Source organism: Microchirus variegatus (assembly GCF_963457635.1).
Source record: "Microchirus variegatus genome assembly, chromosome: 2".
Lineage (NCBI taxonomy): Eukaryota > Metazoa > Chordata > Actinopteri > Pleuronectiformes > Soleidae > Microchirus > Microchirus variegatus.
In genome coordinates this window covers 42,501-45,000 of record NC_139803.1, presented here as the reverse complement: position 1 = coordinate 45,000, position 2,500 = coordinate 42,501, and the positions used below count along the sequence as shown (strand labels likewise).

The 2,500-nt window shown below is 52.8% G+C and overlaps 1 protein-coding gene across 2 annotated transcripts in view; it reads left to right on the top strand.

The window, feature by feature from the left end:
- The window catches only part of arhgef2b (rho/rac guanine nucleotide exchange factor (GEF) 2b), a 12,364-nt gene that overhangs the window by 6,095 nt on the left and 3,769 nt on the right, over window positions 1–2,500 (top strand). For both annotated transcript variants that reach the window (XM_083904425.1, XM_083904426.1), the window contains 7 exons: window positions 35–178; window positions 303–553; window positions 642–767; window positions 1,046–1,163; window positions 1,246–1,497; window positions 1,598–1,674; window positions 2,386–2,500. The exon at window positions 2,386–2,500 is cut by the window's right edge and continues 58 nt beyond it. In XM_083904425.1, the coding sequence (XP_083760551.1) occupies window positions 35–178; window positions 303–553; window positions 642–767; window positions 1,046–1,163; window positions 1,246–1,497; window positions 1,598–1,674; window positions 2,386–2,500 (1,083 nt within the window). The remainder of the gene's footprint in view (window positions 1–34; window positions 179–302; window positions 554–641; window positions 768–1,045; window positions 1,164–1,245; window positions 1,498–1,597; window positions 1,675–2,385) is intronic.

Sequence of the window (2,500 nt, the reverse complement as noted above, 5' to 3'; positions counted from 1 at the left end):
TGTACCAACATGACGGTCATGTGTGTGTGTGTAGGTGAGTGGTGGTGGAGCCCCCTGCTGGAGCAGCTGCAGGTTGAAGGCAGCTGTGTTCAGGTGGACAGCTGGAGTCTCGCTGTGGAGCCAAAGTTCCTGCAGACGCTTCACAAAGACGTGATCCGACGACAGGACGTCATCTACGGTAAGGTCGTGGCCACGCCCACTCACACTGTGTGGCCACGCCCACCGACACCACGTATACAGTATGAGCACAGTGTGATGTCGCCGTGCGTTACCATGACGACGGAGTGCGATCTGTGTCTCAGAGCTCATCCAGACGGAGTTCCACCACGTGAGGACCCTGCGGATCATGGAGGGCGTGTACAGGAGGGGGATGCAGGAGGAGGTGCTGCTGGAGGCGGGTGTGGTCCACAGCATCTTCCCCTGTCTGGACCAGATGCTGGAGCTTCACGCTAACTTCCTGTCTCAGCTGCTGCTCCTCAGGAAGGAGGGGCTGGTGGACGGGAGTCCCACCAACTTCACCGTCCACAGAGTTGGAGACTTGCTGCTCAGACAGGTATGACCTTAAAGGGGTCAAAGGTCACACACTGAGGCCTTCACCAGATGTTCCTCTGACCACAGTGTGTGTGTGTGTGTGTGTGTAGTTTTCAGGTCAGTGTGCAGAGGACATGAAGAAACTCTACTCTCAGTTCTGCAGTCGTCATCCAAAAGCTGTCAAACTCTACAAAGAGGTTTTGGCTCGTGACCGAAGACTGCAGCAGTTCATCAGGGTAAGCATCAGAACCAGGACCTGGACCTGGACCTGGACCTGGACCTGGACCAGGACCAGGACCAGGACCTCATAGATCAGGACCTCATAGATCAGGGTCTGTTCGTCTAGTCTCTAACCTGGGCTGATCATGGCCTCGTAGTTTTGTGTAAACTCAGATTTAACTGTTTTAAACTCTGCTTTCAGTTCAGGGTTAAGTTTAGGGTTAAGGGTTAAGTTCAGGGTTAAGGGTTAAGTTCAGGGTTAAGTTCAGGGTTAACCTGAGGTTCTTGTGTGCAGCGCGTCTGTCGTGGACCTCTGCTGCGTCGTCATGGCGTCCAGGAATGTATCCTGCTGGTGACGCAGCGGATCACAAAGTATCCCGTCCTCATCCAACGGATCCTGGACTACACCAGAGGTAATCTCTCTCTGATGACCTTTGACCTCTGATGTAACCTCTGCTGACCTCTAGTTTGACCTCTGCTGACCTCTGCCCTCAGACACTGTGGGGGAGGAGTTTCAGACCCTCAGTCGAGCCCTGCAGCTCCTGAAGGAGCTGATAAGCTCCGTGGATCAGGAGGTTCTGGAGCTGGACCAGACCAGAAGACTTCAGGAGGTCCAGGCTCGTCTGGACCCTCGGGCTCAGGCCGAGGTTCGAGGTGGAGAAGTCTTTAGAGGAGGAGAACTGCTGCGGAGGAGGCTCCTCCATGAGGGGGCGCTGCTCTGGAAGGTCCAGGGCTCCAGGATGAAAGGTCTCACCTTATTATCTGCTCACACAGTCACTGATTCACCTGTTCACACCTTTTCACACCTGTTCACACCTGTTCACACCTGTTCACACCTGTTGTCCAGATGTTCAGGTCCTGCTGATGTCAGATATCCTGGTTTTTCTTCAAGAGAAGGATCAAAAGTTCACATTTGCATCACTGGTAAGTCCTGTTCACACCTGTTCAGTCCTGTTCAGTCCTGTTCACACCTGTTCAGTCCTGTTCACACCTGTTCACACCTGTTCAGTCCTGTTCAGTCCTGTTCAGTCCTGTTCACACCTGTTCACACCTGTTCAGTCCTGTTCAGTCCTGTTCACACCTGTTCAGTCCTGTTCAGTCCTGTTCACACCTGTTCACACCTGTTCAGTCCTGTTCACACCTGTTCAGTCCTGTTCACACCTGTTCACACCTGTTCAGTCCTGTTCACACCTGTCCTGTTCACACCTGTTCACACCTGTTCAGTCCTGTTCACACCTGTTCACTCCTGTTCACACCTGTCCAGTCCTGTTCACACCTGTTCACTCCTGTTCACACCTGTTCACACCTGTTCAGTCCTGTTCACACCTGTTCACTCCTGTTCACTCCTGTTCACACCTGTCCAGTCCTGTTCACACCTGTTCAGTCCTGTTCACACCTGTTCACACCTGTTCAGTCCTATTCACACCTGTTCAGTCCTATTCACACCTGTTCACTCCTGTTCACTCCTGTTCACTCCTGTTCACTCCTATTCACACCTGTTCACTCCTGTTCACTCCTGTTCACTCCTGTTCACACCTGTTCACTCCTGTTCACTCCTGTTCACACCTGTTCACTCCTGTTCAAACCTGTTCACACCTGATGCTAAGGCTCCCTCTGTCTGTGGTTCTGTGTCAGGACAAGTCTCCGGTCGTCTCTTTGACTAACCTGATCGTCAGAGATATAGCCAATCAGGAGCGAGGGATGTACCTGATCAGCGCGGCCACGCCCCCAGAGATGTACGAACTGTACG